General features: G+C 39.9%; 2 protein-coding genes across 2 annotated transcripts in view; one reads left to right on the forward strand and one right to left on the reverse strand.

Annotated features, from left to right (window-relative positions):
- Positions 1-365: 365 nt before the first annotated feature.
- Positions 366-16,294, reverse strand: appbp2 (amyloid beta precursor protein (cytoplasmic tail) binding protein 2). The gene is made up of 13 exons (XM_066663765.1): positions 15,938-16,294; positions 9,982-10,070; positions 9,187-9,338; positions 8,979-9,102; positions 8,333-8,501; positions 8,145-8,234; positions 7,712-7,779; positions 7,517-7,622; positions 7,303-7,427; positions 6,687-6,772; positions 6,254-6,444; positions 4,933-5,098; positions 366-4,834 (listed from the first exon to the last, which is right to left on the reverse strand). Exons 1-13 carry the CDS (start codon positions 16,073-16,075, stop codon positions 4,572-4,574), a joined length of 1,767 nt encoding a protein of 588 aa, XP_066519862.1. The 5' UTR covers positions 16,076-16,294; the 3' UTR covers positions 366-4,571.
- A 6,225-nt stretch (positions 16,295-22,519) lies between these two features.
- myo18ab (myosin XVIIIA b) overlaps positions 22,520-26,168 on the forward strand; it is a 117,748-nt gene continuing 114,099 nt past the window's right edge. The window contains exons 1-2 of the mRNA XM_066663775.1: positions 22,520-22,647; positions 24,536-25,685. Coding sequence (XP_066519872.1) covers positions 24,657-25,685 — 1,029 coding nt within the window. The 5' untranslated portion in view covers positions 22,520-22,647; positions 24,536-24,656. The remainder of the gene's footprint in view (positions 22,648-24,535; positions 25,686-26,168) is intronic.

The following is a 26,168-nucleotide window of genomic DNA, read 5'->3' on the forward strand; positions in this document are numbered from 1 at the left end:
ATAATTTTAAAGCAATTTGTGGCTTATACAGAAATCACTTTGATATAATAACACATTCCTAAAAATGACAAAAGCTAGATTGGCTTGTAATGGTTTGATAACTTGACACAATATTATTTACATAATGTTGGTCGGTTACGTCAGTTACTGGAACAGTAAAAGTTACACTAAAATCACCAGGGAATTTCTTCATGCAAAAGGAGGTTGTTTACCTAAAGTATTAGTTACACAGAGAACATTAAAAGAATAGTTTTACACTATAAGTGTAAAGTGTTTATAATTGTAGCAAAACTTTATATATATAACAATAAATTGTGGTTTAAAAAATTAATCTTTATATTTAATATCATTTATTTTTGGTGGCAGGCTTGAATACTTCACATATGTAAGTGCAATTAGATAAAAAGAAGTGCAAAATATCTGCATTTACTTCATGTTTATGTATAAAAAAAAACCATGTACACAAACTCCAGACATCAAGACTTGTTAAAGACATCTGCAAATGGATGAGGACACAAATGTATTTTAATATTGCTCTTGTGTGTGTCAAAATGGACCTTATCATCCACATCTGCTTAATAGTATCTCTTCCCATGTAGTTGTAGTTACATGTGTTCACAACTTGTTGTGGATATAAATGAGTTTAATATGATTTGATGGTTACAGATGTACAATGTACAGCAGACCCTACAGAGTCAGAAATAATCTTAGTTACACACGTCACACATCAGATGACTTGAACTCAAGGTTGAAATGTCTCTGAGCGGAGGCTCACTGTGGCACAGGTAACGGACATGTTTTTCAGAGACACTCTGTCAGTTTGTTTTTAAGTTAATGAGCAAATGTGTTTCTCTCATCCTCTTCCAAGACTTGACTTCTCTAGGGTGCGCTCTGTTCAATGAGTGGAGTTTAATAAAACAAATGTGTCAAAATAAAACTAATTCAAAAAACCAAATTCTTTATCCTCATCATGACTAAGTGAAAAAAAGAACAGTTTCATCTGTGTGTATATACATTTCTTTTTTTGTTTGACAAAGGAAACAGACCTTCCTTCGAAAGTTGCTTAAGCATCACCACAATGCAAAAAACAAAAAACAAAAGCTGAAGTAAAAAGAAATAGCACTTTGGCTCAGTGTTGGGGAACGGACTCCAAACATATTACTATGTGGTCAGCTTCTCTTAGGTGATAAATGGTGAACAATTGGCAGAAACATACAAAGAAAGCCTAAAAGTGCAAAACAACCAAATTAAACTGAATTCATTTGTTCTCTAAAGAAATAAAATAGCTTAGAAAAACTAGCTAAACTTGTAGCATAGTAACATATCTGCGCCCAACACTAACTTGATGCAACCTGTATTCGGTGGTGTGTACACCTTGCAAAAACGAATTGTCAAATATTTCATAAACACATCCAATTAGCATAAAGGCCACTCTCCTGCAGATGGATACAATAGCATTAGCCACCTTTAACACCTAATGTTTCAGAGTCGTAACACGTGCCGTGTTCAGTCTATCACCAGCACAGTCTGGGACAATCAGCTCCCTGCAGTCTATAAAGAAGAGAGTTTAGAAATTTTAGCAATAATAATAATAATAATAATCTCTTGACTGAAATTATTTTCAATACAATTTTAGACTGGTCCACAATGTAGTCAGTCTGACGGTCATACGCAACAAATCGGCTCAGCATTCATCAGTTCTCTAACCACCACAATGTTCTACTTGGTCATCAACAGGCATTCATTCAGTGTGTTTCACCTTTTTTCAAAGGCACAAAGTTCACGTTCCAAATTTCAGTTCCAGGGATATTCGTTTCCTGTTAGTGTAACAGTAGATGGTTCACGCTGTATGTGATTATGGGACTCTCTGGGACTACAACCATTATAATTTACATCTATGCACATGTAATTACTCAAACATGCAGTAGGATTATTACAAGGTGTCTTTTGAAAAAGTCAGAATAGACACAGAAGCACCTTTGCTTTGGGAACTACATTTTAGCCCCACTATTGAGACAAAAAAAAAAAAAAAAAAAAATCCCTTTGGATGTTTCAAACAGTCTCAAATTCTCCATTGCTCTTCACTGTCACAACACCACAGAAGGTTACCACTTAAGGTTCACAAATGAGCCCTTAACATTCATAGGAAAGCATTCAGAGCTACATGATCTCAAATGAGGAGCATCGTTTAGAAGGTACTGCTCAAGAAGAGAGTTTACTCCAATGTCATTTTTTTTCCTTAACATTGTGTACGAACGATAATAGCAACAAACGTTACAAAGGTGCAAGTGCACTCTTAAAAGTTTAAAAACTACAACAGTTTAATACAAGAGTTTTGCTTCCATCTTCTGTCACAAATATTTGATATGACAGAGTACAATTCAGCCTTGTTACTACAAATGATCAGCGCAATGGAATTATACAGTTTTAAAAATCACAGCTTAAATGACTTGAGATGGGATACTCCACTCGTTTATTTAGATTTGCTTTGTGAACAAGGCAGGCTCTACCTCCATCCGGATTCCCTTTGTGTCACCTGTACTGGAGTGGCAGAAAAACATGTATTCAAGAAAATATCCCCGGAGTGAGGCTAACCTCATTTTCTTCACACTGGCCCGGTGACCATGCATGTGAGAGCTGGTATGGGTCGAGCTGAGTTAGTGTCGTATATAAATCTGTTGTAATTCAGCAGTGGGAGTTCGTTTGAAGCAAGCTATTGCAAAAGGCTGACGTAGTAGTGTGCCACCAGCTGAATGTCCTTTAAGGCTAAGGCTAGGACGTAAGATAGAGCTGGGGCTCTGGGGTACCACCCGACGCAGCACCCAATGATGCATGATAGCACCAGCACATTACTAATCACTGCAACAACTGACCAAGACAAGGCTCTGCTTTTTCGATTATGTATACACACATTTTTAATAATTTATATACATACATGTGCGCATGTATGAAAGTACTGACTTTATAATAGATTCTAGCCACTTACAACAAAGAAAACACCAATTCAAATAATATTCTGTTAGAACACTACAAACTGTGTTTTTGAATGCGCAATTTGGAAAACTATTTTAGAATACTGCCTGAACTGTTTACAAGTAACAAATGTCTTTCCATGTAAACACGCTGTAAATGCAAAGCCTTGCTGTTCATTTGTGGATTTCATTATGTGTGTAGAGGCGCCATGAGTAGATAACTCAGGAGACGTTGTCAGACTCAAAAGTCAAGAGTACAACAGCATGAGACTGCACCTGCCTATTACACTATACAACAGCATACGTACATTCAGGTCTGCCACCATGACAGTGCTCTGAACCATACATGCTCATGCTCCTAACACAATTGGTCCCTCTGTAGTGGAGTCTCTTCACAAAGCCAGGTGCAGTGATCAGCTCTTTTCTATGGAGCCATGACAGCTGGTAGAGGGCCAAAGGTCTTGATCAATGCAGGTCTGAATAGAGCTTTGAAAGGATAATGATGACGACCAATGAGAGCTGGCCCCATGATCGGCAACACTCACAATCATCATCTGTGTGGCGTTGTGGGTGATCCGGCTGTTTCACAGAGATATGGTCAGTGTAGCAGAGCCTTACCTCTCCACCCAAATCAACAGGCACAGTCTCACCTTCTGTTTTAAAAGAAATTTGGCTCATCCACTTGCAGCGATACACCTACAGGTTATAAGCACAATTTGCATATACATTATTGGCATCTTAAATTAAGCTATGCCTGTACGAATATGTAAGAATACCCCCAAAAATCAGAAGAAAAGAACTTAATTATGCATGTAGAGCAAAAGGAAATCCACTGGTCCAGTGACTCCATTGACTTTAACATGTTATGAGGAGGAAAAAAGGAAAAGAAAGACACCAGAAATGGTTGCGTAACAAAGGGTTCCTCCTATTTGCCTGAACAGCAAACACAGGTAATTCTTAATGCAAGGTTCTACACTGCATGGAAAAGAAAACTTCAACCTTTATAAGAATAGAAACACAAGCACTCATGTCCTTCATTTGTCTCATGTGTAAAGGAGTGAATAAGATTTCTGTCCACAGGCCTGTTTCAGTGGGAAATGCACTCTGGCCCAGCATCACAGAGCACGTGGATGTGTGGCGCCATGTTTTAAAAAAAATACAATTTAAAAAAAAAACAAAAAAAAAAAAAACACCAAAAGCACAACAACCAAACAGTGGGCTTGTCCCATTTTAATTAATAAAACTGTTAGGTTGCCCTCTGTTTATTTTATTAAATCTATTTATCCCCTCGTCTGGAGCCAATCAGATAAAGTTCCTCTGAAGTCTTGTGATCCTCTAGAAATGTGAGCCAGGTGCTGAAAGAAAGCAGCATTTTATCTCACAGTTTGAGTATTGAGGGAGATGCCATGTATTTTCTTCAGGGTTCATGAATGTGAACAGGGCAGAGAGACTTGCTTGGCATGTGTGACCGTGCAGCTCTGGATGCCATCCCTCGCCCCTGGCATGTGTGGCTAGATGTGAATAAATCCAGGTGAACATGTGTGAGGATGGATAGACATGTATGTGTCAATGTGAAATGAAGAGCACATGGTTCTGTCACTAGCCCATGCAGGAGCGTCCTGTAGCGTGGCTGTGTGAGAGCAGAAAGGACTGGACCACCTCGTCTGTAGCCTGGGGGCTGGTGTTGACGTCCTCTAGTGCATCAGCCACTGCATATTGCCTGTCCCTTAAGCGATTCCAGTTGGACAGAATGTTGTGGTATTCAAAAACCTTCTCGTAATTGCCCACTGAGTTGTAAAGCTTGATCAGGCCTCTATAGTCATACTCCAGTCCACTATAGCCTTCCCCAAACAACTTCTTACCTAAAGAGCACAAAATGTCTCACATTAAATGGTGAAATTCCGAGGTATATAAACAGAAGGGGGTGGGGGGGGTGTGCTAATGTGTCAGATTTACTCACCAATGGCGATGGAGCGCAGGTAAAGGCGCTCCGCGTCATCATACTGGTTCATATCATAATTGTAAAGAGAAGCCAAGTGCCCTACAGACAGAGCTACTTCATAGTCCTCCTGCCCTAGCAGTTGCTCTTTGATCTGGATAGCTTTAATGTGCATTTCTTCCGCCTCCTAAAATACAACAGACCTGACAGTAAGCTTTGTAAATGTCTATTAAACATATGCAATAGTCAATGATAGGATTGCTGTGTTACTTTGACCACGCCAGAGAAGTGTTTAGAGCTACTTGGAAAACTACACCATGCTATTGTTGTGGTTAGCTGACAATTGGATGATTAGCTGGATGTGAAATGGCTAGGGGAGGGAGCAAGACTGGACTGGAACTAATGTTGCCAATTGTCCTGTAAAATACGGAATCGTCCTGCATTTTGACACTAAAAGATGCGTTCCAGTTTCAACCAATACAGGATGTGTTTTGTTCCAGATTTTTTATGGGCACACTTCTACGGTGATGGTTTGAGAACATTGGTCATCACCTTTATTTAGCCAATCAGCAGCCAATGGAGGCACAGTTTTGCTGCGGCGCTGAGAGCATCAGGTCAGTGCTGAAAAACTGGGAACTTAAAGCTCTGCTTTTAGACAGATCTTACGTTAGCACCATGCCCCCAATTTTTATACATTTTTATTTTTTTATATGAAAATATCTGGTACCAGTCATCCTTTCCAAACATCCTGTTGTGTTTATATTGGCCTTTTTGACCTCTGCATCAAAAAATAAAAGTCATGTTCTTTCTCCATGTTGTATCGAAAATGTATCATATCGTGAAGCAAAAACATTGTCTCTCGTTGCACCCCTAATCAGTGGTATTATAATGTTGTGCTGTATTAATACACCCCTTAAGACACCTATATTTACAGACATATTGTAACTTTAAAAAACTTAAATAAATAAGACATGTAAAGATGCATTTCAAAGTGACAATTCCAGTGCACACACTTTGGAAATGTATAATAAGATATTAATAGTCTTAATAGAATATTTGCTCTTATATTTAGACTTAAATGTTCTTAAAAAGGTAAGTAATTCAAATTATTCAGTGGTCAGCGATCTATAACTCTGCCTCGTTGAGTAATATAAGTCCTATAAATAACAGGTCTGCCAAACTGCAAATTTGCTCTGATTTCTTTATGTAAAATGACACTCATTGAATAAACATGACCATATCAATAACGCTCCAAGCAAGTTGATTTCTTTATCAGTTACTCAACTGGGTAAAAACATCTTGACCTGTAAGCATCTCGTTTAAAAATGGATGAAAATCTAACCTTGAATTTGCGCATGGACTGATAAAGGCGGCCTAGGTTGCCATAGTGTTTTGCTGTTTGGACGTTGAACTCCCCGAAGGCTTTTTTGGCCAGCTGGAGGGAAGAGAGGTGCAGGTCATGGGCCTCCTGCAGAAGGCGCTCTTCTGTCTCTTTATTATGGCAGTCTATCGCAATCTCCTCCAAGATCAGAGCTAGGGAGATGTGTCACAAATAAAGAGAGTGAACAGAGTGCAATTTAAAACCTGTTGAAACCCTAATGTGGGATAATTGTTCTGTTCTTTCACAAAACAGAGCCAATAACCCAGGGAGGTTCATGATACCATGAGGACAAAGCTACTTTGAACCTTCAAGGGTTACCTCCATGCTGTTTTCATACAGAGCTGCAGCTGGAAATAAGGAGAGTTATGAAAGCTGTTGCGAGTGTCACTCTCACCTTTCACCCTCTTGGAGGAGGCCAGCAGCAGATGGTCCTCAGGGAGAATGTGAGTTATGATGTCTATGGCACGTTCTGCGTGAAATCTAAACACAACAGTCTTGAGTAAGACTACTGAGCTCCATTACTTATGAAATAGGCACATTTTTATTTTCCTGAATAAACATTTCCATTTATTTCCATGTATAAAAATAAAGGCATCCCCTCGGACAAACCGCTTTAACTGGGTTAAAGGGTAAGCTGGCAACAGGAGTCTGTGTAACAGGTTCACATTCCTGATAATCAAAAACATCAAAAAGAGCCAATGGTTCAACAACCCTCAGGGATTTTTCACATGAGTTAATGGATGATGCTGCTTTTCCTAGAAGGAATAACATGCGAATTCAAGACTGAAATTTGTTTTGCATGACATCTATTTTTGCACTGGAACATCCTTGCAATTTTGCCTCTGACCTACCAAGTATTTATTACATCCCTTTCCTAGTAATTCAAAAGTAAGACTTCAATTATATCCTTGCCGCTTTTAATTGTAATTGAATTTAACAATCAAACACTAAATGTCATTCTCTATCCAACTAAACAATTCGCAAGTCCAGGAATAGAGTAGGATACTCACAGTGCATTTTCAAATTTACCGGAACTGTACTGGTGCACATAAGAGGAGTATGCCAAGTCCTCATGCGCTGTGGCCACATGGATATTCTTCCCTCCAAACACGGACTGTCGAATATCAAGGGCAGTCTAGTAACAGAATGCATCAATATGATTAAGGGCTGAAGATGTTGCCTTAAACAGTATTAACAGTTCTGAGAAAATTACACTGAACTCACCTGATATATGGCAGCTGACTGACAGATGTTATCCACATTTAAAAGATAAAATCCATAATCTAGCAGTGTATCTGAATATTTCGGGTGCTTGTGCCCAAAATGTTCTCTGCAAAATGTGATTATTCATTAGTAAAGAAATGTAATATATTACAATGTAAAAGAACAAAGGCAAAAAATGTATAAGTGGTAGCTCACCGTGCTAGAAATACTGCATGTTTTATTAGTTGTTCAGCTTTCCTGAACTCCCGTTTAACTACACAGGCCTACAGGAACAACAACAGTAATATATAAAGTTCAAAATTGGAACTGTGCTGATTTCAAATTGTCTGGTAAATTAAATCATTCAGATCTAAAGAAAATACTTTGCAGTAGCTTGTTCCAAAAAATGCATTTAATGTCTCTAATACCTCCACATAGACATAGCTTTACCTCCACACTAGTCTGAATTATGCTTGACATGTACCTTTCAAACAGACCATAAAATACATAGCCCATACACAGAACATTAGATTATAAAAGCTACCACTGGTACTGGAAAATAAATAGCCCAGGACAGGCTGTTGTCAGTCTGTATGTAAAATATAAACCTGACTATCAAATACTAGGACAAAAATAAATATATACATACCTTAGAGGCTTGTCTTAAAACATCAACCACCACTTTCACTGGCAAGCCCACTGTGATCTCCCTCATGGCCTCTATACACCACCGGTACGCCTGAAACACCAAAGAGTACTTGCTGTAGCCCAAAAATAATCCGGGAAAAAAAAAACCCAAACGGAAAACCCATCATGAATAGATGTTCAGCTCCTTACCTCATCATAGTGACTTTTGGCAAAGAGCAGAGCACACAATTCTCCATAAAGGGCAGCCTTGTTAGCATGGTGTCCATGTTTGGCTAGCTTGTCCATGTAAGACTGTGCCAGTTTAAAGGTCTCCTCTCCCAGGTGATATTTGCAGTTCCCATTACGCACATGAAGCAACCTGACAAAATCCAAACAGAAAGGACTATAAGAACCCCCAAGTTGTAGGGGCCACCAAGTTTCCATTCACCTTTTTCCCTTCATGAAATATGCAGTCATCTTATTAAAAATAAAACCATTTGCTTTTACCCTTTGAAAAATGTATTGATTGTTATAATACCCTACCCCAACAAATATATAAATTGTTATAATACCAATGTAGTCAAGGCAGATATAAATGCATATAACGGCAATCCTACTACAGAATGTTTGCAAACAAATGCATAACACAATTCCTGGCTCTAATGATTTTCTATGAAATTCATGTTATTTCTGAAAAACTTTTCCTGAAAGCTAAAAAAAAAATCAATGAAAAAGCCCTGCCCCCATCCCCCAGCTCTTCCTGAAATAAATGGCAGTATTTTAAAGTTAAGCTACAACATTTCCCTTACCATAGAGCTTAAGCTAGTCATACATAAGAAAGAACTCTTAGACTCACCTCACGCAGCACTCCACTGCACGATACCAGTGCAGAACTTCATCATGTAATGTACATAACTGCAGACATGAGAGGAATACTTTCTCAGCGTCTCCATACCAACCAGCATCTGATAGAAAACCACCTGACAGGAAGAGAGACTCATTACTGCCAGAGTCAATAAACCTACACAGCAACTATCACTCAAAAGAGGAGTTCAACTGCTGACCTAAAACAAAGCCAAACTGGATGGCTTTCTCTTTAACATGAGCATCTGACTCTGCAATGTATGAGCATCTACGGCTGAAGGAGTTGGCCAAGATTGAAGCCACTTTCACACCGTGGTCCATCAGTGCTTGAAAACAGTGATGCAGGAGGTGTCTGAAGGGGGGGGAAAGGAAAAGGACATACAGATTCTACAATAAACAAACAAAAACTGACTACAAGTCAAAATAACATGCTGTGCTCTACAAAAATGCTGTTTTGTTAAAAACATTTTATCACCCAGCAATGGTTTACGAGTTATAATACGTTCCTTTTTTTCTTTTTCGACACCAATAATGAAATATTAAATACTGGCAATTAACAATTCATTTCCTTCTTTAACTAATAAGCGATAATATAAACTGTTTTTAACTAAGGTCCTTAATTTAAAATGAGCACATAAAAATAAATGATCATCCTCAGATTATTTTTTTCCCCTCTGATATCCATATCAACTTATTTTCAGCTTATGCTGACCCAAATCTGAAACCCACCAATACTAATCCACCATTTCTATTCACAAACTGAAATGGCACACAATTTTATTTATATTCACAAATAAAACAAATCATGAGGACACAGCTAGTATTAATGATGCACCTAACCAAAGTTTTGTAACTGATGTGAAAAGTCCAAACTGACAAACATGCAGACAGCAGTCACTTTAAATAGTCTATAATTATTGTAATAGTAAAATAAACCCAGACTTTATACCATGCAAAAGAGACAAACAGCACAGCTGGGTTCCATTGTTAAATACCTTTTGTCAGAGGCTCTGAGGACTTTGGCAAAGACCTCAAGCTCACAGAACTCCCCTCCCAGCTGGCAAAGCCGGCCTTGCTGGTAAAGCTGGAAAACAAGGAGAAATGTGAGATTGATAAGACTACTGTCAATCTGACAGAGCAAATGACTAAGCCTTTCTCTTGGGAAAGAAACCGTGGCAGAAATCAGGCATAAGGAACACAAATAGGACAACAAGGAACAGAGAAACAAAGCAGTTTGCACAAGACTAGAACTCTGGCTAACCTCTTGATTACACTGACACCATGTTGCTGTAAAACAAATTGACAGATCAGGTGAAAAGATTTTGCAGTGATGTAAATACTCTTTTATATAATTATTTATTATTAATAACTTTACTTTTGCCAAGACCTATTATACACACAGACACAAATGTAATTTATTTTGGAATATATATAAAATTCCATTTTTCTTTGACCTTTTATTTCTGCACAACTCAGGCTTTCAGTCATAAACAAATTAAGTATTTTAACATGAAGTGATGCATTGTAGAGAAACTGATGTATTTATAACAGTGGTGACATGGACCAGGGGCAGAGATGTCTTCAACTTAAAGCCATTTGTGTAACAATTTAAAAAATGGCCAGTTTGTGTGTAACCCTGATAATAGCAAAAGTAAAGATAACATGGGGGAAAATTTCCTTCATTAAAAATGTTTAAGTATTTTGCATACTCGCTTCTTGTGAAGTAGCATTAGAGGTATACAATGTTTTGACCATCTGATTCCTATCATCACCATAGTGGCATGTAGCATATGCATCTGTCTAGAGTAACACCAATTTTTAATCATGTTTAATATGTAGGTAAATGTAGCATTGGATGTGCTCCTCAAGGACTCTCGCTGGTATATACTGGTATACTTTATCAGATGAGTAACTATGCCAAAGCAATCCTGTCTTCAAAATGGATATCACATAAAACTGCTATAAATATGCAATCAACTTAAGGTGTGTTCAGACTGGTTCCCTTGGTCCAGACCAAACAAGAAAGTGATAATTTAGAATATTTTAGTCCAGGTTTGCACTCCACACTGACCCTTTTACAACTGAAGCAAAGTTAATTTAAAAATGACTTATTATGCGAGCCATTTGTCAGTATCGTCAGCTAGGCTTAAAGCACTTATCCCGGTTGTGTGTGGGATTTTTGGCATGGTGGTATTTTTTACCAACTTGAAACACAGCAAAAACTGTGCCAGAAATTCCTCCACTGCATGAACCAAAGAGGATCCCCTACAGAGAGAAGACGTTGAGAGGTCTGTCCTTGGCTAATTGTTTGCTTTTAATGCAATCTGTCCCTTAACTGCACGATTACTCTTGCATTCTGGGACATCACATCCTGTGTCTGGTTCATTTTGGTCCATGTTGCATTCATACAAACTGCACTACTAGAGTTTGTTCAGAAACTATGTGCAGACGCTACGGCTAAAACATAATAAAAGATAAAATGATGAAAATGATGAAAGGTGAAAAGATAAAATGTGGGAGAGAATGCTTCCAAGTGAAAAGAGGCTGGATATAGCCAGAGAGCTAAGCAAATGAACAACACTGTTGTGCGTTTTCTTGCATGTGAATGAGACATGAGGTAGGTTGATGCTGTTTGAAGGAGAGGCATTGCACACCCCTCTCTGTGTGATTATCAAGCCATGGTGTTCATTTGTTTTAGAGGAGCGGCTTTGGAACAAGGGCTGAATGTAGTGAATGAGTCTCCATTGTTTTTTTTTTCCTTCTTGTATTGGTTTCTACAAAACTGCCTACTCTGGGTTTAAATTGGTAAAATAAAATTTGTTTTATTCATCACACAGTGGTATGAATTAATACTACAATGCTAAAATAGCAGGGGTGGGCAATATGCATTTTCATTAATGTGATATATTGTGTTTTTAAGAACAATGTTTTTCCTTTATTTCATGATACTGTGCTTTAAGATCAATGATCAACAGCATGTTAATTTATAATACAAACATAGCACCATTAGTTCTGTACAATTAGACAAAATGCTAGGTCATTTATCATGTATAGATTGTGCTCAGAATGATTAAAAATCCATGGATTTTCTTGGTTACATATCAATATATCCTTTTACTAATTAGCACATATTCTCCAAATTAATCCCTAAGTGGCCCTGAATTAGTGTCACATAAGAACCGTAACACCCCTTACCGTTTTCCCTTGTTTCTTCCTGTATGCACACAGTAGTTGGTGTTTACAAATATTACACAAAGTATAAAGGAACATTAAATTACAGCTTCTAAATTATTGTAATGCTCCACAAAGCTGTAATAGGGAGAATAAAGCCTCTGTTGCAGCAACGCTGGGTCCTCTTCTGGTTTACTGCACTAAGCACCTTCTGAACAAGTGCAAAGAAAAACTTGGCAAGCTTAGTTTAGCCGGACCACCATTAGCCATATAGCCATTTTCTAGCATTTCAAAACAGGAAATTCCAAAATACATACACTTGTCATTGGAATGTCTGAAGAAGCTTTGATGCTTCATATCAATGTCTTTGTTTACAATAATAAACAATAAAAACTGTTTATCTTCTCAGTTGCAGACAGTGTGTATGAGATCATGGAAAGCCTGTTATTTTCTGTTCATACAAAGCTACACAACTGAAGCACCATGTTGAGATGACATTAAAGCAACTTGTTTACAAGAAAGATACAAGATAACATTTAAGTTGTTGAACATTTCTAAAACCAAGCACCTTAACATTTTAATCAACCAAGTAATCTACACTTGATAAAGGAACAGGGCATCACTGGGAGCCAGTTATTTATTACTGAGTTACATTTCTATAAGGGTCTGACTGATAAAACGGTGCTGTAACAAATTCACAAGCTTGTTTATTTTGAGTAACACCTTGCTCTGGTGTTCTAACTTTAATATTCCAGAGATTTTGTCCGTTTTTGTGTAAAGTTAAACAAAAAGCTGTGCAAATGTAATTTATTCTGTGAAATATGGCTGAATTAACAGTTCCTACTCGAGCATGCGTCTTTCAACATTAGGTGTCAGTCAGTCAGTCACTCAATAAGCGCAAATGCCTCTTCTAGGCCGGCCCGGCATGAGGTCTAGCAATCACGGGGTGTAGGTGAGTAAATTGTTATAATCCGTTTTTGAGAGTTTCTGAGCAGTGAGCCAGGTTTTGCAGCAGCTAACTTTAGCCACATTAGCTCACTTTTTCATGTTAGACATCAATATAGGTAAAAATGCTTTTTGCCGGTTGCTATGTGGATTAAATGACTAAAGTTACACTTTGTGTCGGTGGAACCCAAGCTTTGTTGAGGACAATTATAATTCAGTTTGGAGAGTTACTGATGAACGAGGGCGAGTGCCTGTTTACTTTAACTGGATTAGCTCAATTTTTAGCATTGGACTGCGATTCTGATAATAAGTGCATTACAATTGGTTGCTGTGTTTATAGCAGCTAGTGTACCACCAAAGTTAAACTTTATGGTTTTAATAACATGGTCCAGTGTGTATTATGAGTGATATATGTTGTCAACTTTATTTTATTCGATTACACACAGTCCCCTGGTTCAAAATTAGCTGGAGCACCAGAGCCATTCGCTACTTTTGTAAACATCACTCGATGAATGAGTTAGTAAAAGAGAGAGAGTGGTATGTGTGTTTGTCTGAGAGAGAGAGACAAGGAGAGTGTGTGTGTTGTGTTTAAGTGAGTGAGCCGGTTTTGTTTAACTGAGTGAGTGAGTGAGTGAGTGAGAGAGAGGTTTGTGTGAAACTTGATTTCACGACAGTTCCTCTAAACGTGAATTAGACTCAGCAGCAGGTAGGGATTGCTCAGGAGACAAAAGAGGCCAATTCTTACATTGTATACCTTTAAAAGGGCATAAACAGATCTTACAGCATAACAGTAATGAAAAAAAAAACCCTAAGCGCAGGAAATATCCCAAATAATTCAAGTGATCAGTGCAGAACATTGAAGGCGATCTGACAAAAGGTGTGGAACGAATGTTTGGGAAACCTAACCTTTGGTATCTCAGGAGTATCAAATGCAAAGTGCAAAAACAGCTACACTGATCTGCAATAAAATATTTGAAGCATTGATTAGACAAAATTAAAAAAAACAACTCGCTCTAAAGTTTTAAACAATAGAGAAAAGTGTCAGGGAAGAAAACAAGGGCCCCAATTAAAGACTTACAACATGAGGATAAAATGGTCTGAAAAATACATTAAGACTAAATTATTAAAAGTAATATTTGCCATGCAACACTACATGAAACACAGGGATAGGCTAGTGGCTGGGATGTGAAAGGTCATTCTACTCCCATGTGAATCTGGCATCTACAAAACAGTTCTAGGCTGGCATTATCGATAATTAACTTATTTGCATGTTTCTTGTGCAAGATGGAGTGAAACTGAGCTCAAGGATACTGCACATTCTTGTTAAAGAGCGGCCTGCTCCCTCGCCGGACAAGAAACATACTGAAAATGTAAGGGCATTTCTGAAGCAGCAAGTTTATTTAGAAAGATGTCAGTACCAGTCAAGATATGCTCTATGGATGCAATCAGTATAAGCAAGGACCAAAAAAAAACTATAATATAAACAACAATACACACCAGTTCTATTAATTAGAGACTTTTTCCATGGTTGCTGGCATAATAAGTGTGAGTCGTGAGTTTTCTATTGACCTTCGGTTTAGTAAATCCAAACAAATAAAGTGTACTGACAAAATGGTGCAGTATTTCACAGTAGAAAAACTGGAACTTACATAATAATCCTGAACACACTAGTACAACAGCCCTCAAGAGGGATCTTGGTCATTCAAATGGTTTGATGAAAAATGTTCAGTTATAGAGAAACTTAGAGGCTGAAAAGTTCAGGGTGGTGGCAATAGGAACTAGGCATCTGTAAAGTTGAATGCCTCTAAATGCTCTCTCGTGGAAATATACATATTTACAATATTAGTTTTTATTATTACCACTGTTTCATCATTTTCCACATTACAAACAAACCTAAAGAGTTTGGCTTTATATCGGTTGTTTTTGCTAGTAAACTAAGGGGCTGTATTGGTGTTGCAGATTTCATAACCCTATGGTTTCTTTACTCATTACTACAGAGATATACCCCAATCTGCGGGAGTCTTTACAATTAGCCATATCCCAACCACATTAACTGAGGTTGTTTGCACCTCATCGACTGAAAATACACACAAAAACGGCATAACCCCCTTTAAGTATCTTTATATGATATTGTTTTGCCATATAACCCACCCTTATTCAGAAGCCTCTAACGACATGATTACTTTCTGCTTTGTATGCGAACAAAACAAACATGCAAATACATGGCGTTGGGCTTATTTGATACGTGATATTGACATTGGCATTTTAACTTATGGTGGTTGACACTAGCTAATCAAGTTAGCATTTTAACTTATTTTATATCACCCCTAATCAAACTCTATTGGTGTTCTTTATGCTAACCATCGTCAGCTAGCGATATTAAGCTAATACTTATCAACTCAGCTAGCTAAATGTGGCTAATACATAAACAGAATTTAGTTTCTTTTTCGGTTTACGTTCCATATTAAATTGTGCGATACGTTCATAAAAACAAGGATTTAACGCTGGCCGTTGTTGTTTATGAGTTAAAGCAGTCTCCAGCAACCGCTTAATGAACGTCTAATACTGGAAAACTTTTAATAACCCACGAAACATGAATCATTCATTCGTACACCCAGTAACAATATGGAACTGTTTCTTCCCCAGTTGTACTTTAACCGTTGATAACGGGGTCTAATATGAAGCTGAAATTGTCTTCCTGACGGAATTTTCCTTTCCACCTTAAACAGCGAACAAGTAACTGTAAATGCTGCACTATTTAAGGTGGACCGGGAAATTGGAATAAGAGGGAGGTCCGACCTGGCTCGACTCCTAAACGAGGCTATTATTCATTACCTTGTAGTAGACATCGAACTGGATGTTTTCGGGCAGGGACCGTATGTCTCTGCGGGAGCGGCTGTAGTTGTCCACCACGGCGGAGATCGCGGTGTTGTAGAGAGTCTCAGGGATCCACTCGAGCTCTACCGCGGCCATGTTGTTTTCCTTCTCCAAATCCAGCTGCACTCCTCTCCTCCTCCGCTACCTGACCGAGAGACAGCTCTCCTCTTTCTTCATACACCTCCCCGCACACACACCATCTACTACCGACTGTTCACTCGGGTTTTGATCACAACCCCGTTACAGTCTCATCTTTAAATCTCTCTCTCTATCTCTCTCTCTCGGTCTCTCGACGCAGTGACGTACAGGGGCAGACGTGAGACTCGGGGAGCGCTCACTGCTGACGCCTGCTGGACATAAACAGGGGCTGGAGAAAAATAATAGCGTAAAATAAATACCCCTCTTGTAAAAAGACAAGTCTTTAACCGTGATTACTTGGCCATGTGTAGTTTTGTATTTGCTGGAAGATGTATTGTGAAACAAAATAAGCAGTCAGGGCTGCTGTTCTTTAATGGTCCGGAAAACACCACAGAGCAGGTGTAGCTTGGTGTGTAGCTTCTGTCATTATCAGTGCGGCAGTGACACTGACATGTACAAGTGGATAATGTTGTTCCTCACTTTCAGTCAAATTCAACTGGGGTTTGAATATAGTGTAATATGTTCAAATTTCCCATAACAAACAGGATCTGGAAAACACCCAAATGAAAGGCACAAATTCAAGAACTATTTGTACCCTGCCTGGAAGAGGGTTACTGGGACCTATCCCTGGAGCCAAGCCTGGATTTAGTGTCCAATGGCTTGTGGCTGGGGAACCCATGGAACTGGGCTGAGCTTTGCCCGAAATGGGAGAATCTTATGGACCCCCTTCCCGCAATGTGTATAGTTTGGGTTTGGTGCAGTTCCCATTAGGCAAAGCTTGTTGGTGCCTGTTATGGCAGCAGCCCAAGAGCTATGTGGTGGACACCAGAAGTGAGGGAAGCTGTCAAGCAGGAGAAGGAGTCTTTTAGAGCTTGGCTAGCACAGGGCGCTCCTGAGTCAATGGAGGGGTATCTGCAGCCAGAAAGTTTGCAGATCTGGCAGTAGCAGAAGCAAAATCCTGAATGTGGTAAGAGTTTGGAGAGGCTAGGCAGCACTTCTCAAGGGGGTAAGGAGGGACATTGTCCAAGCTGTGCTCAACAAGAATGGTGAAACACTGAATTCGACTGAGGATACAGTTAGGAATTGGAAAAGCATTTTCAGGTAATCATATACCAGATCATATTTAAGAGGTAGGGTCAGAGACTGCCAGGATGTCAGATTCCATATATTTGGTGGAGGTCACTGAGGTAGTGCCACAGTGGCAAAATGCCTGGTGTGGTTTGCCAGGAGGATGGGCTGCCACAGTCTGTGATTCTTTGCTTGCCCTGTTGCCACCATAACGCTGAAATGAGGAAGGGGCTTCACACCACGGGCTGCTTCTCTGGCCTTCACCCCATAACCTTCTAACAGCACATGGAGAATCTAATAGCAATGTACTGGTCATAGGGAGACTATCTGAACGGTACAATACTTCAAAAGCATTTGTATACACAGTAGCAGGAAAAAACATGGTAAGTGACATTTAGAAAACTTCATATAGAGTGGTGCTTGAACACTATAGAATACTCTATATTTCTGCATACCTTTTCATATAAGTAATTAAAGTAGGTTGCCCTTCGAAGGATCAGTGCACCCTCAGGGTGTGTTCCCACCTTGTGCCCAGTGATTCTGGGTAGGCTCTGGACCCACTGCGACCCTGAACTTGATAAACCATAGATAAAGAGAAATTAGGGAAATTAGACAGAAATATTAACACTGATCATTTAATTATTGAGAAATATGATCCAGTATTACATATCTGTGAGTGGCAAATGTATGTGAATATTTAGTCTTAGCAGATAATTTGAAGGTGAAATCAGAATACTGTGTTTTCAATCAATGGAATGACAATCAGGTGTGAGCAGGCACCCTGTTTTCTTTAAAGAACAGGGAACTATCAAATTCTGATCATTACAGCACATATCTGGGAAATGCATTATGGCACAAACAAAGGAAATTACTGAGGACCTCAGGACCTGTTTAAGCTCATCAGAGAGGAAAAGGCTACAAAACCTTCTGTAAAGGGGTTGGACTCCACCAACCAGAGGTGATTGCTCTAAGACTGCAAGGGAAGCTCAGCTTCCCCTAAAATGTCAAAAAATAAGTGATCAAATATATTCTGTTGTGTGTACATGTCATTGAATAAATATGCACTACAACGCGCTCAACTTTTGTTCAGAATCAGCTTCTTATCACTGGTAAAGACGCAGCTTTCCTCTCAATCATTCCCGCAGTTTCACAGTGCTTTAAACAGTGAGGACGCTGAGTGTCCACAGAGTTCAATAGAGAAGCAGCGAAGTGCAGCGAAACGAGACGAGCCATTGGATAAATGCTGGGCTTTGTCCCGCCCATTGGACGCTCAGCGTCTCTGGGAGTCTATGGGGCAGTGGGTTGGCCTCGGCTGGCCCGGACGCTCAGCTTCTGCATGATGATTGGATGATCTGTCTGAGGCTGAATCCCTTTTTGATTGACAGCGAAATGAGCGAATCAGCGATCCTTTGGTGTAGAGGTCCGTGGACGCATTAAATGTTCGTGGGAGCATTATTTTTTTTTTCTTAATCCCCTTAGCGGCATTTTCTTTGTTAAAAACGACTAGTGACAAATCAAGCTTCTATTTCTGGTGGGTTTTTTTTGTAGCTGTTTGTGTTTGGAGACTGATTTCTATCACTCTTTCTGACTTCTATCGCAGTTTCTGTCCAGCGGGTGCTGCTGAGCCCCTCCATGTCACAAAGCACTCACAGGCGGACACACTTCACATGGGCCAAGGCCGTTTAAGCAGCCTAGCTCTGCTGGCCATTGAGAGGACACTAGCCAAGTCCCTGGAAAAGACGCCTTGTTGGTACGACAGGGTCACAGATCATTTTCTTAAAAAGGAACGGAGGGTAGAATTTACGTATAAATAAACTGACACATTTTATGATGTAGGCCGAAATAGAGCTTCCCCTCCTTGAAAGACCAGCATCTGCCACTGCCACCAACCCACAGTCTGGCAGATTGTGTACAAATGAAGGAAAGTCAAGACTCTGCCCAGGAGTGGTCGACCAACAAAAATCACAGAAAGAGCAAGATGTGTAATAGTCTGTGAGGTCACAAAGTAACCCAAGGATATTCTCACATTGGCTAATGTTAATGTTCATGAGGGGTGGAATGGTAGTGCAGCAGGTAGTGTTGCAGTCACACAGCTCCAGGGACCTGGAGGTTGTGGGTTTGAGTCCTGCTCCGGGTGACGAGCAGTAGTTTGTGTGAGGAGTTTGGTGTGTTCTCTCCGTGTCCATGTGGGATTCCTCTCGTGTGGGTGCTCCGGTTTCCTCCCACAGTCCAACAAACACACGTTGGTATGTGGATTGGTGACTCAAAAGTGTCTGTAGGTGTGAGTAAATATGCTAGTGTGTGTTGCCCTATGAAGGACTGGTGCCCCCTCCAGGGTGTGTTCCTGTCTTTTTCTGGGTCTGGAGTCTGCCCAATGATTCCGGGTAGACTCCAGACCCACCGTAACCCTGAACTGGATAAGTGCTTACAGACAATGAGTTAATTAAAAACACTGCATCTAATCTAATCTACACTTATCTAATTTCATATGTAATGTTGGATAAAATTGCAAACAGAGGGATCCTATCCACCCAGAGAAAGCAAGGTCATTTGTGCTCTCTAGAGCCCCTTTGACACATGCACGGTAACCCAGAAATTTCCCTTTTCACCATGTTAATGGTGAGAGCAGTTATTATTTGGGTGGTGGATAATTCTCAGCTGTATACCACATGTTCATAGTAACTATTTATACTAACCAAATTGCCCACCTATTATTTCTACCAGCCCAACCTAATATAGCAGGCTACAACCAGCCCTGCTGCTGCAGCAATTGGGAGACCAACATATCAGCATTTTCATCCATCCATTATCTGTAACTGCTTATCCATTTCAGGGTCACGGTGGGTCCAGAGCCTTAAATAATTAATAAATATATAAATAATATGAAATTACAGACTGTAGTGATGTTTAAAGCAGTGATGGTTAAAGAATGTGTAATAAGAAGTTGATGGGGAATGCTGTTAAGGTTTATGAAACAGTCCAAATGGATTCTGGGCAGAGGCGGCATTTAAAATAATCTGAACACCTTGAGGAACAAGCTGTTCTGGAGTTTTATGGTGAAAGAGTGGATGCTTTGGATGGAAGGAGGGTAAGATCTTATGAGACAGTGATTAAGGTTCTCCACATCAGTAATGACCTTGATAATGCCTAGCTTTACAGTTATACTTAGCAATATACTGTCTCTGTCCAATTAAAAACTTGTATCTCCAAAATAGCAACTTTATAGCAACATTCTTTACTTTCAATGGAAGACAGTGTAAAAAGCTTTTATAATTTTGGTGTGTTTCAATTGGTCCATTCATTATGAACATTTCAGACAATATGAAGGACAGCTACTGTGTGCAAATGATGTGGTAAATTAAAAATTGACAGAAATTTGAGATACGTTTTTCACTGGAAAGCGACAAGGTTTTACAGTTAATCCATTCCCATGAAAAGTAGCATTTCTTTTGAAAAAAGAAAAAAAAATACATTTTATTTATTTCATATTCTGTGCTTTAATCATGCTATGAAGAACCTAGCATTTAGGTATATGTCATTAAATGGGTAGTTGAAAGTCTTCCAAAAAGAGTAAGTTTACTTTCTGTAATTGGGGTTCATATGGTTAAAAAAAACAATACACATATACAGTTATATGGTGTCATTTTAAGTAGGGTGACCAGACGTCCTCTTTTACCCGGATATGTCCTCTTTTTTAGACTTAAAAAAATGTCCGGCCGTAATTTCTCAAACGTCCGGGATTTTGTTTTTCTAGAGTTTATATAGAACTTCGAGAAGCGTTTCGTTAACAAACTAGTTCCGCCCTCCCCTGCTCCGATTGGTTCGCTTGAGTGCGAAGGGGTCGTGGTGAAGTAGCCTAGAATCTTCTGATTGGACGGTCTGACTGTAGAACTACCGTTATTGGTCGATAACCTTCTCTGTAAACATTTAATTGGTCAATCTGCACGTCAGTAGTCATTGTTTACGTCAGGCAAAGCTCGTGTACCTACCCTCATCTCGAGCAGCTATGACGAAATATAAATGTAACTTCTCGGATGAATTAAAAAAGAAATTCCCATGTTTTGTGCAGCAAATAAAGGTGTAAAGGACTTAAGAGCACACATAGGTTCAGCTAAGCATACAACGACAGCGAGGGGCAAGACCACCCCCGAGAAGCGTCCTCTTTTTCATCATCTCAGATCTGGTCACCCTTTTAAGAGAAAAAAACTGAACTGGAAATATGGTCATATTAAATTAAATGCTAATTTATTTACTGTTCCAAATTAGTTTATGGTCTGATGCTGTGAAAATTTGAAATATTAAAACTTTGTGATGTTCATATCACAAAGGGGAAGAGAACACAGCGCTTATTAGTAATGCTCCAGAACAGTTTTTCTGAAGACACACAAATGCCGCACCCATCACATGAGCAACACACAAAATGCAGGGAGGTTGGCTGCCAATGAGAAGACACAAGGGGACGCTGGATTACCACAAGTACAACATCGCCATCCCCACATGAAATAAAAACCACAAAACAAACAAACAAGACTAAATACTACAAAAGATACAACAACAAAATAACAATTTAAACAACAATATAATCTCTTTTCACCAGGGGTATGCCACACTCATTGGAGCCCTTGGCCAACTCTTATTGTTGTTAATATCTCCCGGGCTTATTTCACTTTAATAATTCGCTCTCTTCATTTAATAAACCTTCTCATTAAGTGTCCCCGTGTACTGCCTCATTCCGTTTGACGCCATGTTGGGAACGCGTTATTACACCCAGTGAATGAGCTAAAGACCACTCCCCAGTGAACATACAGTTTTAATCCTGTACGTGTAAGGTAGTGTATTTCATACGTCAGATAAAAACTACTGAGCAGAAAATAACTGTTCAGAAATCCATGGTTTCTTACATCATAAACATTAAAAACAATCCCTGTGTAAGAGGCGACCATCTGCGTAAATAAAGACGAATTTACACCTGAGACAAGGATGTTGATGTTGGAAGTAACTTTTAATGTTTTAATTAACAGAGGTGTTTTAGGGGATTCATTAGAGAGGGGCGTTAACTTCAGAAATTGTGTTTTAAGCTTCTTTCCATATTTCCTACCTTGACATTTTAGGAGCAGCCTTATTAGTTTTATATACAGTATTTTAATGTGACTGCTACTATAATCACACGGTTGATTCAGCATAATAGTGAGTGTGTTTACTGCAGTGTTACCTCGTTTCCCCCCTCGAGTTAATCATGGAGAACACACCCTGGAGCTTGGTGAAGTCTCCGGCAGGGCTCGCTGTTTCTCTGGCTTCAGACTGAAACACGAGGCGGGCTCCAGTCTTTATCGCTCTCCTACAGTTCCAACAGCGCTCTGCTGCTTTAACCCTGCGCCCATCAGAGAACCACACACACTGAGCTCTCTCTCTCTCTCACCTCTCTTCTCCTTTCCGCTCAAACACACTCTCCTCGGACAAAGGTGAGTCTGTCGCACTTTCATTCACAGCCTGGGGGTTGTTCTTATTCAGTTGAAAGAGTAGTGAGTTATTGTTTGGGAGTTTTCGGCTCGGAAAACACCCGTGTGCTGAGGTCTTCATGGAGCAGCAGCAGTCCGCCGCTGTATATTGTTGGAAAGGCAGAGAAAGGGCAGTGGACACTGGCAGTTAGTCTTGCTAACCGATGTTAGCCTGCTAGCTAACTGCAGCGGGACTATAAAGCCTTGCCTTTGTGTTTTTCTCCAGAAGCAGCACTTTTATATTTTCATAGCGCCGTTACATAATGTCGCTGGAGAAAATGCGGGTCTTTACCGTTTTAACGCCAGGTTTCGACAGCTGTGCTCTGGGTCTGTGGCTAACTGACACAGTACGACTCAGCCCTGCATTGTCAACTTAGGCTTTTAGTATTTTAGTTTCAGCCATTTCTAAATATTAATTTAAATATCTAAAGACTAAGGAGTGTTGTGTAGGCCTTTATTGTCCGAGAATTATAAACGCAGGGTTTTCTCTGGACATTGCTGCTTCTTTGTCATCCCTTGTTTCACTGACTTGTGTTAAACAATTTATAAATGTGTTGGACACACAGGGAGGCGATAATCCGAGTGTAATTCAGCTTCTTTGGTTATATTTTATTTGGAAACTTCATGTTCTTTGGGCCTGTGAAGACTTGAGGGTTTAATAGCAGAATTCAAACAAGACTAGGCTTGCTGTCAGTGAGGATGGCATTGATCTGCACGTTGCACATGTAAGTTCCCGATGAATAACATATACATGTTCGGCCATTTAATATTCACACTATATTTTATCCTCTTGTCGGGTGGTAATGTTCATAATTCTGACAACCTGAATATGTAGGTTTACTGCCACTTTAAAAGGTAGCTGTTTCCACCCATCCTTTAAAAATTCTGCATTAATAAATTGTTAAGATACTGCTGAAATTATTCAGAGGGTTTCAATCTAAAATAATAACTTCTAGAGAAATGGTCAGTATTCAAAATTGTCTGTGCAGTGATAGGAACTAAACATCTGTAGCACATTTTAAACTCTGTGTGGTGTTTTCATGTCAAAATAGTTCACAAATTAGGCGCTTTTTTATTACTTTTCACACAACTTTTTTTTTTTTTTTTACCGTAATCAGAATCACATTAAACTCAAGAACTGTGTAGGTTTACTGTTAATTTAAAATAGTACAAACAATGGCTCAATTTGCCTTGTATTGTTAACAAGGCATTGCTACATTTGGTTCTTGTCACCACCTCTTCAAAAACAGTCAATGCCTTTGCAGTGTACCAGTTCACATCAAACACTCTGAATGACTTTTTATTTCTCAGCCACTGAATTGATGAATGATTGAGCTGAAACTGGAATTAAACCAAACCTTATTGTTTAGACTAATACTGCTGCGGTGAATTTTAAAGGTGTTGTGAATGTGCAGATTCTGTAAAGTTTGCACCATAATTTTCTTTCATAAATAAATGACATACTCTAGCGTTTTTACATAAAATGTTCTCCTTTGACATTTATAGATGGGGAAAGGCCCTTTTTCTTGTGGGGAGGAATTTGTTAATGGAACTCATTTGGATGTTGGGGTCTCCCGCTGGTGGGAATCTGGGAATGTTAAAGCTGGTATTTAGAGGGCAGTGGCTTTCCTAAGTCCCCCATTAAGCCTTTATGCTTGAAACCATGGTGTTGTTATTATCATGTTATAATTGTTACTATTCATAAATCCTAATTCTTACATTAAAATGAGACCTTGACTTCAGTTGCCACGGTTTTAGCTATTGGATTCAATGTTTATAAGAAATACTAAACATATCCTTATTTCAGATGTGATATGATCTGACTTTGTTGTCTTTTTCTCCCCTGACTCAGGCTTTGCTAATTAAGCCAGTCTGGACATATATCTGAAACTCCGTCTCTGTATGGAAAAACCCCTTACATTTTCAGATAAAAGGGCCACGACTGCGGGACGTGCCGTCACGAGAGGCAAATCATGTTCAACTTGATCAAAAAAGACAAAGAAAAGGATGTGGTTAGGAAGGAGAAGAAGGACAAGAAAGATAAGCGGGAGAGAATGTCTGCTGCGGAGCTTCGCAGCCTTGATGAGATGAGTATGAGAAGGGGCTTCTTTAACCTGAACCGCAGCTCCAAGCGGGACTCCAAGAACAAGCTTGAGATTTCCAACCCCATCCCCATTAAAGTAGCTAGCAGCACCGAGCTCAGCCTGACTGATATAGAATCAGATGGCCTTAGCAACCGCAGCAGCATGGTCCTGGATGCTGACCAGCTCAGCGCGGCCAGTTCCAGCGATGACCTGAAGGGGGATTATGGCCAGGATGTCCACCGCACTTCTGTTAAGGAGCGGGCAGCTAGGTTTGGTTCTCTGGCCATGCAGAACTCACAGATGGGCCAGATTATGAAGCGCTTTTCTTTCTCCCAGAGGAGTAAAGAGGAGAGTCCTTCGGAAGGTTCTACACCATCTGGACAGAACTCAGCTGCCCCCTCACCCCAGGTGGAGGTCAAACTCCTCGACTTGCAACAGCAGAAGCACAGTCTCCCGCATCAACAGCACCCACAAACTTCTGCCAAAAAGGTCCACATCCCAGAGGTTGTGGAGAAGACCTTTCAGGCGGACTTGCGTCTACCCGTGGTTGTTCCTCCACTAAAGCCTGAGGTGCGGGAGCTGGAGCTCCAGAGACGAAATACAGGTGACTTTGGATTCTCACTGCGTAGGACGACCATGCTGGACCGGGGCACAGATGGAGGAGTCTACAGGCGTGTGGTTCACTTCGCAGAGCCTGGGGCTGGCACCAAGGACCTGGCCTTGGGGCTGGTGCCTGGAGATCGGTTGGTAGAAATCAATGGGAGGAACGTGGAGAACAAGAACAGGGATGAGATTGTGGAGATGATTCGGCAATCGGGTGACACCGTGCGTTTGAAAGTGCAGCCTATCCTGGAGTTGAGTGAGCTGAGTCGCTGCTGGCTGAGGAACACGGAGGGACTGCGGCGTGAGGCCTTCGATGTAAGTCTTTGTTGTTTGTCTTTATGCTTGCAGGAACTGAATGAGTCTATCTAAGAGAAAAGAACTGTTTAGCTCACTGGTCATGGAGACCTAACTTCCTGCAGAGTACCCTATAGTATATCGAACAAAACCATAATTGTTGCAATAGTGAAGTTGCAGATGGTTACACAATATAGCAGTGGCAAATTATTCTTGTGTGGTGTTCCAGATGAGTATTGCTTTATTTTGATTTGGTCCCATATAAATTTCCATCAGTTTTTTAATGTATGTGTGCACCAAACTCCCCCAGCTAATCAGCATCTTCAGAAGTCATGTGAAATGGGGACAACATGGAATAAAATGTGAAAAGTTAAAGCTTTTTGGACTTCATATGGTGGTGGAGACCACTGACTTAGATGAACACGTGCCCTAACATCTTTTCAAGGTGGATGATCTGGATGGGTTTCAGTCTCATCTGAGTGTTTTCTCCTCACCTCATATCTT

Source organism: Hoplias malabaricus, chromosome 1, assembly GCF_029633855.1.
Source record: "Hoplias malabaricus isolate fHopMal1 chromosome 1, fHopMal1.hap1, whole genome shotgun sequence".
In the NCBI taxonomy this organism is placed as follows: Eukaryota; Metazoa; Chordata; class Actinopteri; order Characiformes; family Erythrinidae; genus Hoplias; species Hoplias malabaricus.

Excerpts from the sequence above, each read along its gene's own strand:
- appbp2 (XM_066663765.1), bottom strand. The coding sequence starts at position 16,075 with ATGGCCGCGGTAGAGCTCGAGTGGATCCCTGAGACTCTCTACAACACC. Across the intron at positions 8,235-8,332 it reads CCAAAAGTCACTATGATGAG|GCGTACCGGTGGTGTATAGA; the intron begins GTAAGGAGCTGA and ends TTGGTGTTTCAG. Across the intron at positions 6,445-6,686 it reads CTCCTCCAAGAGGGTGAAAG|CTCTGATCTTGGAGGAGATT; the intron begins GTGAGAGTGACA and ends ACATCTCCCTAG.